The sequence below is a fragment of the Macrobrachium rosenbergii genome, chromosome 13, assembly GCF_040412425.1.
Source record: "Macrobrachium rosenbergii isolate ZJJX-2024 chromosome 13, ASM4041242v1, whole genome shotgun sequence".
Taxonomy (NCBI): Eukaryota; Metazoa; Arthropoda; class Malacostraca; order Decapoda; family Palaemonidae; genus Macrobrachium; species Macrobrachium rosenbergii.
The window spans coordinates 34,323,913-34,338,912 of record NC_089753.1 but is presented as its reverse complement, the minus strand read 5'-3'; the positions used below and the strand labels follow the sequence as shown (position 1 = coordinate 34,338,912).

At 41.3% G+C, this 15,000-nt stretch overlaps 1 protein-coding gene across 1 annotated transcript in view; it reads right to left on the bottom strand.

The window, feature by feature from the left end:
• Positions 1–15,000, bottom strand: part of LOC136845148 (multiple PDZ domain protein-like) — a 65,171-nt gene that overhangs the window by 42,028 nt on the left and 8,143 nt on the right. Inside the window, exon 2 of the mRNA XM_067115093.1 lies at positions 6,480–6,589. Within this exon, the coding sequence (XP_066971194.1) occupies positions 6,480–6,589 (110 nt within the window). The remainder of the gene's footprint in view (positions 1–6,479; positions 6,590–15,000) is intronic.

The following is a 15,000-nucleotide window of genomic DNA, read 5'->3' as shown; positions in this document are numbered from 1 at the left end:
ATTGTAAGATAGTAGTGACTTGGTCATGCCGCAGGTTGGCGAAACAGCTGTCATGGCAAAGTACAGCTTATAATTCTGTATGAAACTCTCAGCCACGGCCCTTGAAACTTTTAGCCTCTGCCCATGAAACTTTCAGCCTGGTGGTGGCCTGTGTTGTTGGTACCTATAACGGTGCCAGACGTACGATTATGGCTAACTTCAACCTTAAATAAAATAAAAACTACTGAGAGTGGAGGGCTGCAATTTGGTATGTTTGATAATTGGTGGGTGGATGATCGACATACCAATTTGCAGCCCTCTAGCTCAGTAGTTTTTAAGATCTGAGGGCGGGCAGAAAAAGTGCGGACGGACAGACAAATAGCCATCTCAATAGTTCTCTTTTACAGAAAACTAAAAAACTGAGAAAACTTGTTGAATGCTCTAAGGAAATTGCCTCCGGTGAAAATTGTATAAGAGAAAAACTGTCCCAACAGGATATATACACGTATGCGTGTGGACGTATGTCTTTGTCTGCTTGTTTATTGAATTTCTTGTGATTTCTTATAATCTATTTGTCATCTTTAGTTTTTTCCCCTTCACAAGGCAATGACCGTCCGATTAGAGCCTCACGCGATCTTGAGTTGGACTCTCAGCGTCGAGAATCTCGAGAGTCGTTCTTTAGTTGGATTCTCACTGTCGAGAATCTCGAGTCGTTCTTTAGTTGGATTCTCTCACCGTCGAGAATCTCGAGAGTCGTTCTTTAGTTGGATTCTCTCACCGTCGAGAATCTCGAGAGTCGTTCTTTAGTTAGATTCTCAGCGTCGAGAATCTCGAGAGTCGTTCTTCAGTTAGATTCTCAGCGTCGAGAATCTCGAGAGTCGTTCTTTAGTTGGATTCTCACCGTCGAGAATCTCGAGAGCCGTGACACAGATACCTGATAATGACGAGAATCACCTAAAGCCATCTTTTTACGTTCGCCTCCGAAGCCCCTTCCAGAACTCCGCCTTTAAGGCTTCCAGGACTGGATTCGGATTTTGGTGACTCCTTTTGCTCGGGGAAATCACCATCGAGAACGCCCTTCAACCGGCACCTTTGTCCAAACACCGCCCATTTTCCCCTTGCGCGCCCCCCTTCCACCCCCCCACCCACACACAGAGTCCTCCGCCCACACGCCTGCTCGCATCATTTCCATTTCCCACCCACGTACCACCCACGTACACCAGTGTCAGCGGGGCGGGTGGGAACGAGTTGCCGATCGTTGAGATTGTATCTATTTCAGCATATTTATTATTATTCAATTCACCCATTCTTGTGATTTATATATCTCGCATCTCTTCTTACTCCTGTTTATCATCGTAATCATTATCTCTCCTTTTTGTTTCGTCATCAGTATGATAGTGTGATCTCCCCCTCAGTTAGTGTCGTCGTCGTCGCGTGATGAATTTCATGAAAATCATTAACACTTGCAAGCCCCATCATCACCTGCTGTCTCATACCGACTCTTCGTCAGTACCATCACCCCCATCATCTTTATTCTCTTCCTTGTTTATGTGCGTGCTGATACGTTTAGAAAGAGATAAGATGAATCGCTCTGATAAACGATTTGAAAGTAAAGCGTTGATAGAATAGTAGAGTAGACAAGGAACAGAATGTCCAACGATTACATTGGTGAATTATTGTCAACCCTTTTGTCTGGACCAGAGGCTCTCAACGTAGGTACTGAGAGGGTTTCCAAGGGTTAATCCATTGAATGACTTGAGATTTTACTGCTGTCCGCTGTCATAATGTATTTTACGACGTTACTTATTAAGTACTTGATAAATCGATTAAAATTTTAACAGACTGGGTGAAATTGTATTGCTGTTTATGATGAACTAGCATCATTTTATGATTACTGTCTATTTAGTGTTAGGGATTGGAGCTAACGGCCTGATAATTCAGGAATTACTTGGTTGACTTATGGGTGTTTGGTTAACTGAGGGGCGTACTTAACTTTGGAGGTAGTTGGTTAACTTTGGAGGTGCTTGGTTAACCTTGGAGGTACTTGGTTAATTTGGAACTACGTGGTTAACTTTGGAGGTATTTGCTTAACATTGGAGGTATTTGGTTAGCTTTGGAGGCACTTGGTTAATATTAGAGGTGCTTGGTTAACTCTGGAGGTACTTGGTTAACTTTGGAGGTACTTGGTTAACTCTGGGGTACCTGCTTAACTTTGGAAGCACTTGGTTAACATTGGAGGTCCTTGGTTAACTTTGGGGGGACGTGGCTAACTTTGGAGGTCCTTGGTTAACTCTGGAGGTACCTGCTTAACTCTGGAAGTACTTGGTTAACATTGGAGGTCCTTGGTTAACTTTGGAGGTACGTGGCTAACTTTGGAGGTACTTGGTTAACTCTGGAGGTACCTGCTTAACTTTGGAAGTACTTGGTTAACATTGGAGGTTCTTGGTTAACTTTGGAGGTACGTGGCTAACTTTGGAGGTACTTGGTTAGCACCCATTGGGAGCTTGGTTCGACCAGCAGTGGTTATGATCGAGCCCAAGAAGGTTTCATAAAGAAAAAAAAAATAAATAAAAACCTTGCTGCAGTCGTTTGGAGTTTGGTGCTAGTAGCTATAGTCACGATTGAGCCCGAGAACCCGGAGTTCTTAGTGCTTTAACATTAAGAAGAGGAAATGGTTAAAAAAAAAGTTATGGGTGATAATATATCAGGAAATAATTATGAACAATAGAACAAAATAGACACAAGAAATATCTGCTGCTCGTGAGATTAGATCCCCGCACCTCATGCTGTACAGTGTAGGCATTACTTAAGGTTCTTTGCAGCGCCCCTTCGGCCCCTAGCTGCAACCTCTTTCATTCCTTTTACGGTACCTCCGTTCATATTCTCTTTCTTCCATTTTACTGTCCACCCTCTCCTAACAATTGATTCATGGTGCAACTGCGAGGTTTACCTCCTGTTACACCTTTCAAACTTTTTCACTGTCAATTTCCATTTCAGCGCTGAATGGTCTTAGGTGCCCCAGTGCTTGGCATGTATGCCTAAAATCTATAAATCAATCAGTCAATCGTGAGATTAGATCTGTGGGTTTCCGAACACCGCCAGGCAACCAAATACCGGCGAGGCATAATACCAAGGTATGCCATTCCTAGCTTTCAGCGCCCCGGTTTGGAAACACCTTCATCAGACTCTGGAATAACGGTAACGGGAAGCTGACGCAACGATTTGCATGAGTTGAGAGATTTACACGATAAATAATCAAAACAGTGTATCAGGTCCACAATAATATATCAATGGTAGAATGTGAAACTTTATGCATTTTTATAAAGTCTCACATTCTACCGTTGATAAATTATTGTGGACCTTATACAAAGTTAGTCCTGTTCTCGGCATTGAGAGTTCTACACAGTCAAAATAGTATTAATAAAGGACTGGATTTTTAAGGAAAATATTCAAAGACGGTTTAGAATAATGAAGAATTACCCTATGCATAGCCACGGAACAGGTGGGAATATGAACTATATCGTAATTCCTAGATGTTCTGAATGGAAGGTTGATCTTCACAGTCTGCGAGCAAGTTCTCTCTCTCTCTCTCTCTCTCTCTCTCTCTCTCTCTCTCTCTCTCTCTCTCTCTCTCTGGTTCCAGTAATGATTCTCTCCCGAACACCCTTCCACCGCCTTCCCTTGATGAATGGAAAAAGTCTAATCATTTTCCCCGAAAATTTTTTCGTATTTTCAGAAACCGAAGACGAAGGAGAACACTTTCTCATTATCATAATCTCATTACGTAGCACATCAGGAGAGGTGGAAAAACATTCCCTGTTGATTATGGCGTCTCTTCCTCTCTGGTGTGGAATAGAGTAGACCTTGGATGGATGAGATTATGAGATACCCAGATCTTTTTTTCCTCTCTTGGTAATGGAAGCTGACTCGAGCAAAGCCAGTTCATCCTAGGTTTGTTTACGTAAGTGGGACAGTATTTCTTTTCTCAAAAGCGTATTGCTAAAAAGATAATGTCAGTTTCGTTTCAATCTTTCTGTGAGAACTGATTCTATTTTTCATATTGCTTGCACCGTTATCATCGTTGCTGGAGCTATTTTTACATGCTGCTTGACCCGTTAACATCGTTGGTGGAACTATTTTTACATATTGCTTGACCCGTTATCATCGTTGGTGGAACTGTTTTTCATATTGCTTGACCCGTTATCATCGTTGGTGGAACTGTTTTTTATATTGCTTGACCCGTTATCATCGTTGGTGGAACTGTTTTTCATATTGCTTACCCCGCTATCATCGTTGCTGGAACTATTTTTCATATTGCTTGTCCCTTTGTCATCGTTGCTAGAACTATTTTTACTTATTGCTTACCTCCGTTATCATCGTTGCTGGAATAATTTTTAATAATTTAGGAAGTAGATATTAAATTCTCTTTACCTTCATGAACATAATTTAAGTGTTAAATGTTCTTGTTGCAATGTTTTTCTGAAACCTTTTACAGTCTCATAGCTGTTGATGAAGATTTTTCATGAAATTGTGCAATTGATGTTTTTGCAGGGATGGAAACCCCGTTAAATAAATAATATTTCATTTATGAGCGCAACCTGAAAAGGTTCATAGAAATGAACACGTTATATATTTGGTCTCGAAATAGTTCAGTAATAATGTTTTCCAGTCCGCCTACAATAAACAGGTGGAGAGGTATATAATTGTTGTTCCACGAACTGAAAATAAGGCCTGTAAATTCTAAGACCATTTACGGAGGTCAGGAAAAAAAAGTAAAAAAAAACACACTAATAAATAAATAAATTATTGATACTTTCTAGATTAGGATAAGATGCACTGGCTTAAGTTGCTCGTTTTAGCAACTCTCCTTTGTAGTTTTCTGAAAAGAAAACTAATGTGCCGGCTTTATGTCCGTCCGCACTTTTTCTGTCCGCCCTCATATCTTAAAAACTACTGAGGCTAGAGGGCTGAAAATTGGCATGTTGATCATCTACCCTCCAATCATCAAACGTGCCAAATTCCAGCCCTCTAGCCTCAGTAGTTTTTATTTTGTTGAAGGTTAAAGTTAGCCATGATCGCGCTTCTGGCAACGCAACAACACAGGCCACCACGGCCGGCTGAGAATTTCATGGGCCGCGGCTCATACAGCATTATACCGAGACCACCGAAAGATAGACCTGTTTTCGGTGGCCTTGATTACACGCTGTACAGAGAACTCGACTTCGGCACATTTTTTTACTTTTTCTGTATATCCGCCCTTTAAACCTTCCGTCGTCCATTAAACCTTCCATGTAAGGTTAATTCACAAGAGTTTCTTGTTTTTTTTAAGTGTTATTTATACGTTAAATATCCCCTGGCGGCATTTATGAACTTCTGAACACCAGCCATATGATTCTATAAAGAAATAATTTTGTTGCCTTTACTGCTGACGGCTTGTTTCCAGAGTCCCTGTAGATCAGTGGTTCTTGACTGGTGGTCCACGGTGGCATTTGGTAGTGCAACTGTGAGGTTTTTCTCCTGTTACACCTTTCAGACCTCCTTTGCTCTCAATTTTTCCTCTCAGCGCCGAATGACCTCATAGGTCCCAGCGCTTGGCCTTTGGGTTAAATTTTATAGTCCTCTAGGTTTCGAGGAGAATCTGAAAAATCTGTTTTATTCTGAGCCAGTGACTCCTAATTTTCCTCAGCCGTTATACTTCGGAACTTCCCTCCTGCTTATGCTTTCCTTTGAATCATAAAGCATGTCATCCTTTACACGCACGTCTGTGCTTACCTCCCGCCCTTTCCTTGGCCATTTTCTTCGGGTCTGGGCTAGTTAAGGGCGTTGGTGTACTGAACGGAATTGAAAAGAATATCTCGAGTTCCACGATGCTTTTTCTTCAGGATAAAGATAAGAGACTCGACACTGAAAACTCTGCGGCACCAGATTGTTTCAGAAGGAGGGAGATTTTATGTAAATGAATTGTCTTCAGGCCTAGATAAGGGCTGTCGATGGCAGTACAGAAAGATTAACATTAAACGCCAGTGTTAGAATAGATAGTGAATAGATAGTGTAGCCCAAGTCGATTTTAGAGTACTGTATAATCTTACCGTTAAGTGTGTGTGTGTGTGTGTATATAATATATGTATGTATGTATGTACTAATGTATGTGTGTATGTATATAAATTTCTGACTCACATCAGGATCGAGCCCAGGTCTTTCATTTCTGCTCCACACGCGATTGTGTGTTGATTATTTCTATATATATCTATATATATATATATTTTATGTATGTAAATCTGTTTATATATATGTATATGTATATATATAATATATATATATATATATATATATATATATATATATATATATATATATATATATATATATATATATATATATATATATATATATATATATGCATGCATATATATTAATTTATAAGGTTAAGATAATATATGTCAACCAAAATGATACGTAGATAAAATTTTTAAAAATATAACAAAGACAATGGTACCTACCAAATACGTGTCGCAACCACCAACCACAGAGATGCCCAATTCATGAGTCTTCGGGTCCTTCCTCAGTACGACAACGGTTTCCACGAGCTCCTCCACTGCACTTAGCGGAACTGCCAGGAGTAAGAAGTTTCAATGAACAAACCTTAATATTGTACAAAGCAGTTATAGATTTTTTTTTTTTTTTTTTTGAGTCGTAGGAAAAATGTTGGGGGTTTTCTTCAATTTACTAACGCTGTGATTACGGCCTATGTTATGGAATATAGAATGTAGGCCTAAGGTCAAGCGCTGGGACATATGACGTCATTCAGCGCCGATAGGGAAATTGAGAGCGAAAGGTTTGAAAGGTGTAACAGGAGGAAAACCTCAAAGCAGTTGCACTATGATATGATTGTTTGGAGTGGTTGGATAGCAAGAGGAAAGATAGAGAATATGAAGAGAGGTACAGTAATAGGAATGAAAAGGGTTGCAGCTAGGTGCCGAAGGGACGTTGCAAAGAACCTTTAGTAATGCCTACAGTGCACCCCGTGAGGTGCACTGACGGTACTACCCCCCTACGGGACATACGTTCATGTTTGGACTCGCGCGTCAATGCCCAGTTAATGTTATAGAATGTATGCTGACTTCTGGGGTAGTAGATGCATTGTGCACTGGTCGGATCGATAGTCTTCCCTCCTCACTAATTACAGTCAAGAAGCAACAGTAATGTACTTTACTCAGACTGAATTTACTGATGTTCCTTCATAGCATCGCAAAATAAGTACTAAAATAATATATATATATATATATATATATATATATATATATATATATATATATATATATATATATATATATATATATATATATATATATAAGGGCTGAACGTTAATCAAATTCTTCTCGTGCATCAGAATACATAGTATTACAGGCAAATGTCCCCGTAAGGGGGTAGCGCCGTCAGTGCACCTCACGGGTGCACTGTAGGCATCACTAAAGGTTCTTTGCAGCGTCCCCTCGGCCCCTAGCTGCAACTCCCTTCATTCCTTTTACTGTGCCTCCATTCATATTATCTTTCTTCAGTCTCGCTATCCACCCTCTCTAACAATTATTTCATAGTGCAACTGCTTTGAGGTTTTCCTCCTGTTACACCTCTCTAACCTACCTACTCTCAAATTCCTTTCCAGCGCTGAATGACCTCATAGGTCCCAGTGCTAGTCCTTTGGCCTAAACTCTATATTCCATTCCTACAGACAAATGCTAACTGAATTCTAGTATCAGAGTTGATATGTGAACGTATTACACTGATGTACGTTCCCAATACAACCACAATCCCTCCCCGCCCCCTTCGCTCACTAAGCCATTCAAGACCGCCACCACAATCAATATTTGGTTAACGACCACCGTATGCGGTTCAGTTAACCGTACTTGAGCGGTCCCTTAGTGGCGCTTCAACCGGTCCACACCAACGACCGCAAGAAATGTTTAGTTAACATCGATCACTACTGCTGTAAATGGCCGGATGACTGTGGCTACGTTCGTGGTAGACGAACGATAATTCCTTGGCAGGTATCCCTCGAACATTTATTAAAGGCTGATTCACATTATAACAGCACGTCACCGACACATCACGTCACGTCAGAGTACGTGAGAATTTCTTACATGTATATAATCAAATGGACTTGTTCACACTGTCATGTCACGTCACCGTCAAGCACACGGCATCCACCGTCACATCACGACACGTTTTTTTAGAAAGAATATTTTGACGTGACGTGACGTGACGTGACGTGACGTGCTCATGCTATTTTCTTGACGCTAAATCTGAGTCGCCGAGGTTGGGCACGAACTGAACGACCATCACGTCACCGACACGTCACGTCACGTCACCGTCCCATCAGCCGTACCTTGAATTCACAGTACCCATCACGATCCCGTTCAGTTCGTGCCCAGTCTCCCAGTAGTAATGGCGCCTCACAGATCTACCGTAAAGAATCTTGCATAAGCACCGTCACGTCACGTCACGTCAAAATCTTCTTTCCAAGAAAACGCGTCGTGAAGTGACGGTGGATGCCGTGTGCTTGACGGTGACGTGACGTGACGGTGTGAACAAGTCCACTTGATTACATGTAAGAAATTCTCACGTACTTTGACGTGACGTGATGTGTCGGTGACGTGACGTTATCATGTGAATCAGCCTTAAAACCACCCCGCAACAACCGCCCCCTCTCCACGCCTAGCGGATGGCAGTCGCTTTACGGCGAAGATATCACATGCATATTGCATATGAAGGACTTCAAAGCGTATTCCCGGTCTGCCGAGCCTGAGGGTCTAACGGTCTGCTAATGGGAAGAAGATTACTTATTAGTATTTCAGTGTTGGAAAGGAGTTTTGAAATGCGACTTCTTCCTTGATTTTACGCCTAAGAACGTTTATGATTCATAAACGTCTTAATTTTACTCTAGTTTCCGTTACGTCAGCAATAAAACTCATAAATTATGAGCATTCCTGGTGACGTAACGGAAACTTTTGTAAAATTATAATTAGTATTTTGTGTTGATAAATTTTTTTTTTTTTTTGCCTTCGTTGTTTTTTAAAAATGAGAATTTTTTTAAGACCAGAGCAATCTGTTAATTGTAATCCAATGCGATTAAAAGCATTATCAATACTGATAAAGAAAGAAAAACAAGTAAAAAATGCGCCGAACTTTCTTCGGCGCAATCGAATTTTCTGTACAGCAAGCTTTTAACGCTGTATGAAACTCTCAGCCACAGCCCATGAAACTCTCATCCGCGGCCCATGAAACTGTCACCCACGGCCCGGTGGTGGCCTGGGTTGTTGGCACCTACAGTGGTGCCAGACGCACGATCATGGCTAAATTGAGCCTTAAAGAAAATCAAAGCTACTGAGGCTAGAGGGCTGCAATTTCGTATGTTTGATGACTGGAGGGTGGGTGATCAACATACCAATTTGCAGCCCTCCAACCCCAGTAGTTTTTAAGATCTGAGGACGGACAGAAAAAGTGCGGACGGACAGACAAATAGCCTTCTCAGTAGTTTTCTTTTATAGAAAACTAAAAAATACTCGACTTCCATATGAATCGTTAAGTCTTGCTACCATTTTCAATGAAGGTTCGTATTAACAAAATTCAGTTATGTTCAGCCGAGCCCACAAATCGTCTAGGGAGGGAGATACGAACAAAGAATTCTTGCTCATGAAATGAAACCGTTAAATATTTTGAAAGCCTGCCTATGGAAACTTTACTCCCTCAAACTTCGGAACTAACTGAAAAATTTTTTTTAAAGTTTATAACTAACTTTGAAGTTTATTGGTTGCTCGTAGAATGAAACTTCCTCGATAGCAATCTGTTTTTGTTCAACTGCAACGTGTGTGGTGTATTGATTTATGTACTATTTTATGTATTTATGTAATACGTATTTATTTGTGTATTATATTATGTATTATTTTGAGTCTATTCCGGCGGTCGTGTAATTTTTCATCTTTTGAAAAATATCAGACTGTTCAAGATTTGTTTTGAGCAAACCGTTTACGCACTTTTGGATAGAGAGAGAGAGAGAGAGAGAAAGAGAGAGAGAGAGAGAGAGAGAGAGAGAGAGAGAGAGAGAGATTGGGGGAGAGAAAGAGGGAGAGAGAGAGATATTGAGGGAGATAAAGATGGAGAGAGAGAGAGAGAGAGAGAGAGAGAGAGAGAGAGAGAGAGAGAGAGAGAGATTGGGGAGAGAGAGAGATCGAGGGAGAGAGAGAGAGAGAGAGAGATTGGGGGAGAGAAAGAATGAGGAAGAGAGAGAGAGAGAGGGATAAATAGGGAGAGAGAGAGAGATTGAAGGAGAGAGAGAGAGAGAGAGAGGGAGAGAGAGAGAAAAAGAATGAGGGAGAGAGAGAGATTTAGGGAGAGAAAGAGAGACAGACAGAAAGGGCGATGCTTTCACCATACACTGAACAGCTCTGGGACTGTTCTTTCCGAGAAGTCCTTTGCAGCGATAATCAGCTTCGTAAACGATCGCTAATGACTTTTCGAACATTGGCCCCGATCGCCCACCACCCTAATAGCCCCTTGCCTGTATACGCCCACGCGATGGGGAAGGAGGGAAGGGCGCCCCCAAGGAGGCAGCCCTTAAAGAACGCGCCCTTTGACTCCCCCAGATGTCATTACCGTCGTTGAAACCTAATTTTCTTTGAAAGTCCCGAGGAGGGACGAGCAGGAGGTGACGCCACGCTGCCTCGGAACGGATGAGATTAAATGTCACTGTCGTAGGATTTAATCAATAGAGTGTCGTCTTACCGACTCAGGATAGATTAAATAAGGAGTGACAGTACTGTCTTACGTAGTGGATAAGGGGTGACTTCCCTGTCGCTGGATGTAGTACGGTGGTTAAGGGGAGAAAGGAAATTAGTGGTTTAATAAAGTAAGCATTAGACGACTTCATCTCAGATATACTGCACTGTGATAAAAAAGTTAAGTATATCTTAGTTTAACCAGACCACTGAGCTGATTAACAGCTCTCCTAGGGCTGGCCCGAAGGATTGGATTTATTTTACGTGGTTAAGAACCAACTGGTTGCCTAGCAACGGGACCTACAGCTTATTGTGGAATCCGAACCATGTTATGACGAGAAATGAATTTCTATCACCGGAAATAAATTCCTCTTATTCTTCATTGGCCGGTCGGAGAATCGAACGCTGGGCCAACAGCGTGCTAGCCGAGAGCTCTACCCAACCCTCCAATGAAGAACGCATTGTAATCAAGAAAGAGTGAAACTGCCCCTTTATAAAGAAACAAGAAAACTTACGTCTTTGTGCGCGTGTTTTTGTTTGTTTCTTCCTGAATTTCTCAAGAACCGCTAAATAGGATTGATGAAACCTGGGAGATAAGAATCACCTGGCTATCTTTAGATGCTTCAGTTTTCTGAGAAATGGGCTCGGAGCAAGAGGGCGTCAGCTCAGTGCAATTTTTGTCGAAGCTTTTAATAATTCTGGAGGTTGTCTGATTAACATAAGAGCCAAAATTGTTTTTCAGCCATTCTGAAGATATCCTCCTGACTCTGAGTGTGTGTGTGTGTGTGTGTTAGCGACGTGCCTCTAGAACGAGCTAACAGAATTTGATGAAATTTGGCGGAAATATTCAATTTGCAGTAAATGCGCCTCGCTGTCGAACTTCTCGGTTCCAGAGGTCCTTTATTCCTCACACTTTTGGACTGTGGAACAGCCTCCCTGAGGATGTCGTGCAATTGCAAGTTCGAAAGTTCAAGCGGAAATGCAGTGCATTACTACCTTAACACTATTCTTCTTGCATTTTGATCAATTTTTATCTATTGATCTATTTATTAATTTATTTATTATCTTTTTTAATAAGTGGTATCTCTTCTTTCTGTATTTCCCTTTACTTCCTCTTCCTTCTTCCTACTGAACACCATATTCTTTGGAAGCTGGAATTTCAAGTCAGTGGCCCCTAATGAACACCATATTTTCTGGAAGCTTGAATTTCAAGTCAGTGGCCCCTTTGGTGGGCTTGTTCCGTATGAATAGGTTTCATCTACCGAATAATAATAATAATAATAATAATAATAATAATAATAATAATTATAATAATAATTAAGAGATCTCACCAGATGGCATCAACTCATCAACGCTAAACATTTTTGTCTCAAAAATGTATCCTCTCGAGATGGTTACCTAATGAATATAGCTCATGAATAATTCTCTTCTGCCATATCAGAGGCGTATGAGATAGTCGTCGATCAATCTCTCTCTCTCTCTCTCTCTCTCTCTCTCTCTCTCTCTCTCTCTCTCTCTCTCTCTCTCTGTATGTCTTGATTCAAAAATCATTTACAGATGCTGGCAATGCATTCAATCCCATTATACAGAGCGCGTGACTTACATGCTATCGAAGGCAGTTTCAGACAGGACTTTAGGCCTTGCCCCAAAAGAAAAATGATAGTATATGAGTGTGGAATGTCACGTTGAGCCTTGCCGTCGTCCAGCCTGGGGTCAACCTCTCTCACCATTGGCCCTAATGCAAATATGCAGAAAGAATGTACCGCAGAGCGATTTTCAGCATGTTAAGTGAGGCCAGTGGTATTGGTGCCTGACACCCTGGCCCTATTTTATACCCCTGTCATTTTTGACAGCATGGGTACATTAGTATTAATTTTACTGTCGTTTTAATACGCGTGTGAGCGATAACGGAAGGTTATAAATTTTTTTTAAAGCAATACGTTCATTTAAATCGAATGTCCTTGCTTTATATAAAGTCTGTAATACATGAATGTACAATTATTGATAAATGATTGCTGTAGAATACTAAAAAATATTTAAGCAAATCATACCAGCAACTCCGCCAACGCCTCATATCAGAGCATGCAGAATTTCCAGCGAAATACGGGAGTATTGCTGCTGCAATCTCAGTCCAATATGGAAATTCAAGCCCGACTTACCCCGAGGTCACATTCTCGTTAAGCCTGAGGCCCAGAGCTCTAATAATACACAAATACGGCCGGATCAGATCGAAACAAGCGGACACGGAAACTCCATTAATAGGGACGGCTTGCTTGCTGTCCGCTGTGACAGGAGCAGTGGCCCCCCAGCTTCAGGCAATCGCGTTGGCCGGCTCTGTGCTTGATGCGGGATGAAGTAATTTCTCTGGTGTGTGATAGTTTACGGAGATTGTTGCAGTTTGACTTCGTTTCTAAAGGTCTCTGGTTTTTGTGATGCAGTTGCGAAGATAATTGTAATTTTACTTCGCTGTATAAGGTTTGTGATACAGTTACGGAGATTTTTGCAATTTGACTTGACTTTCAAGGTCTCTGGTTTGTGATACAACTGCGAAGATTATTGCAGTTTGACTGCGTTTCTAAAGGTCTCTGGTTTTTGTGATACAGTTGCGAAGATTATTGCAGTTTGACTTCGTTTCTAAAGGTCTCTGGTTTGTGATGCAGTTGCGAAGAGTACCGTGATTTTACTTCGCTGTATAAGGTTTGTGGTTCATTTAAGGAGATTATTGCAATTTGACCTCGTTTTTAAAGGTCCCTGGTTTGTGATACAGTTGCGAAGATTATGGCAAATTTATTTCCCCGCTTCAGAAAAGAAAATTTTATGCGATACATATGTGTCTACAGATATTTCATACTCACCCTGCATTTTTCTGTAAATGATCATATTTATGTAATGTTATTTTGTGTACTGTATTGAGGACATGTGAATAATATTTGCGCTTGAATGTAAGCAGGCATTGTATATGAAAATGGGTGATTTATGTGTGTATCTTGCACACATATTTTCCATTAAGTAAGCAAATCTGATTACCAACAAGGATATCAGTATCTAGGAATTGGTTTAAATTTCATATTCCATTCCCATTCCAGAGGAAATCAAGACAGCAATGGCGGCCGTGATCATTTTGGAAAGTGGAATCAAGAAATGATCGGTTTTGTGTTCTATAAAGAGTCACAAAATTGTTGCATTTCGTAAGGGTTAAAGGTCAGTGGGACGAGAAACCTTATGCACTTGTGTGGCCCAGGACACCCCCCCCCAAAAAAAAATAAGAAAAAGGGAAGATTTAATATGGAGCTTAGCCCACGAAAGAAATGATAGTTCTGACTTTTAGGAAAAAACTTACCAAAGTCGGGAAAACAAGAAGCAGAAAGAGAAGTCCAAAACTTGGCGGAAGATGGAAAGAAGTAGTCAGTGAACTGGGTAATCCGAGAAATACAGATTTCCGGAGTACGTGTGGGAAGAAGTGGCCTGATGGGTGTAACGAAGCTGCCTGTAACTTTTATATGTACTGAATTTAGGAAAGAAGAGCACGCGTATATAACGGAGTGCGTAGGCCTTATGCCAGCAAAGTGCCTTGTACAAAGTAGCTTGCAACTGGTGGTAAGGTGCTGAAGTGAACAAAAGAGGCTTGGTGTTGACCTCTGGACTCGGACTAACCAACCGAAGCGAAACGCCTTGTAAGGCTGATTCACATTATAACATCACGTCACCGACACGTCACGTCACTTCAAAGTACGTGAGAATTTCTTACATGTAATCAAATTGACTTGTTCACACCATCACGTCACATCACCATCAAGCACGCGGCATCCACCGTCACATCACGACGCGTTTTCTTCGAAAGAATATTTTTACGTGACGTGACGTGACTTGACGTGACGTGACGTGACGGTGCTTATGCAAGTTTCTTAACGCTAAATCTATGAGTCGCTGACGTTGGACACGAACTGAACGGGATTGTGACGGATAGTGTGAGTACAAGGCACGGCTGATGGGACGGTGACGTGACGTGACGTGACGTGTCGGTGACGTGATGTTATAATGTGAATCAGCTACGGTGAGCGAGCCGATTTTCTTCCATCAAACGCTCACGGGTTTCTTGGCTTTGTTATCATTTAAAAGCTCAAAGATGTCGACGCAATAATTATATCGGATTCTTGATTAGTCGTCCTACGTTGCTGCCATTGTTACTGCCCGCTGATTGCTGAATTTTATTAGTATTACTTTAATTTCTCTCGCATTGATGACGAAA